Genomic DNA, 603 nt, shown 5'->3' with positions numbered 1-603 from the left:
CCCCATGCAGTCGAGCTCCCTGCCCCAGACCGACAGGCTGGTTTGCTACGTGACGGGGTTTTACCCCATGGAGATTGAGGTGAAGTGGTTCAAGAACGGGCAGGAGGAGACGGAGCGCGTGGTGTCCACGGACGTGATCCAGAATGGAGACTGGACCTACCAGGTGCTGGTGATGCTGGAAACCACCCCGCAGCGCGGGGACACCTACATGTGCCAGGTGGAGCACGTCAGCCTGCAGCACCCCCTCACCCAGCTCTGGGGTAAGGCCCTGCCCTGTGCGGCACCCCGGGGTGGGGGCCCAAGCCCCTGATCCGGGTGGGGAGTGGGCTGGGGGCCCCCCCAGCCCTGACCCCCTGCTCTCGTCCCCGCAGAGGTGCAGTCGGATGGCGCCAGGAGCAAGATGCTCACGGGGGTGGGGGGCTTCGTGCTGGGGCTCATCTTCCTGGCGCTGGGGCTCTTCCTCTACATGCGCAAGAAGGTGAGCGGTGGGGACGCTGGGTGGGGGGTCCCTGGGGTTTGGGGTGTCTCCTGGGCAGGGGGGGGCTGCAGTTCTGCCCCCCAGGAGCTGCCCCTGCTCCAACGCTGACCTTGTCTCTCTGTTTC

The 603-nt window shown here is 67.0% G+C and overlaps 1 protein-coding gene across 1 annotated transcript; it reads left to right on the top strand.

The window, feature by feature from the left end:
- Positions 1-4: 4 nt before the first annotated feature.
- On the top strand, positions 5-498 carry LOC104082991 (class II histocompatibility antigen, B-L beta chain-like; the record flags this gene model as incomplete). Its single annotated transcript, XM_009586297.1, is given in 3 exon segments — positions 5-260; positions 372-467; positions 470-498. Coding segments are annotated over 3 exon segments (381 nt in total), but the record flags the coding sequence as incomplete, so codon positions are not given.
- Between the last annotated feature and the right edge of the window lie 105 nt (positions 499-603).

The sequence above is a fragment of the Fulmarus glacialis genome, unplaced genomic scaffold (assembly GCF_000690835.1).
Source record: "Fulmarus glacialis isolate BGI_N327 unplaced genomic scaffold, ASM69083v1 C13482609, whole genome shotgun sequence".
In the NCBI taxonomy this organism is placed as follows: Eukaryota; Metazoa; Chordata; class Aves; order Procellariiformes; family Procellariidae; genus Fulmarus; species Fulmarus glacialis.
The sequence above is the reverse complement of the archived record's forward strand: the minus strand, read 5'-3'. Positions and strand labels throughout refer to the sequence as shown.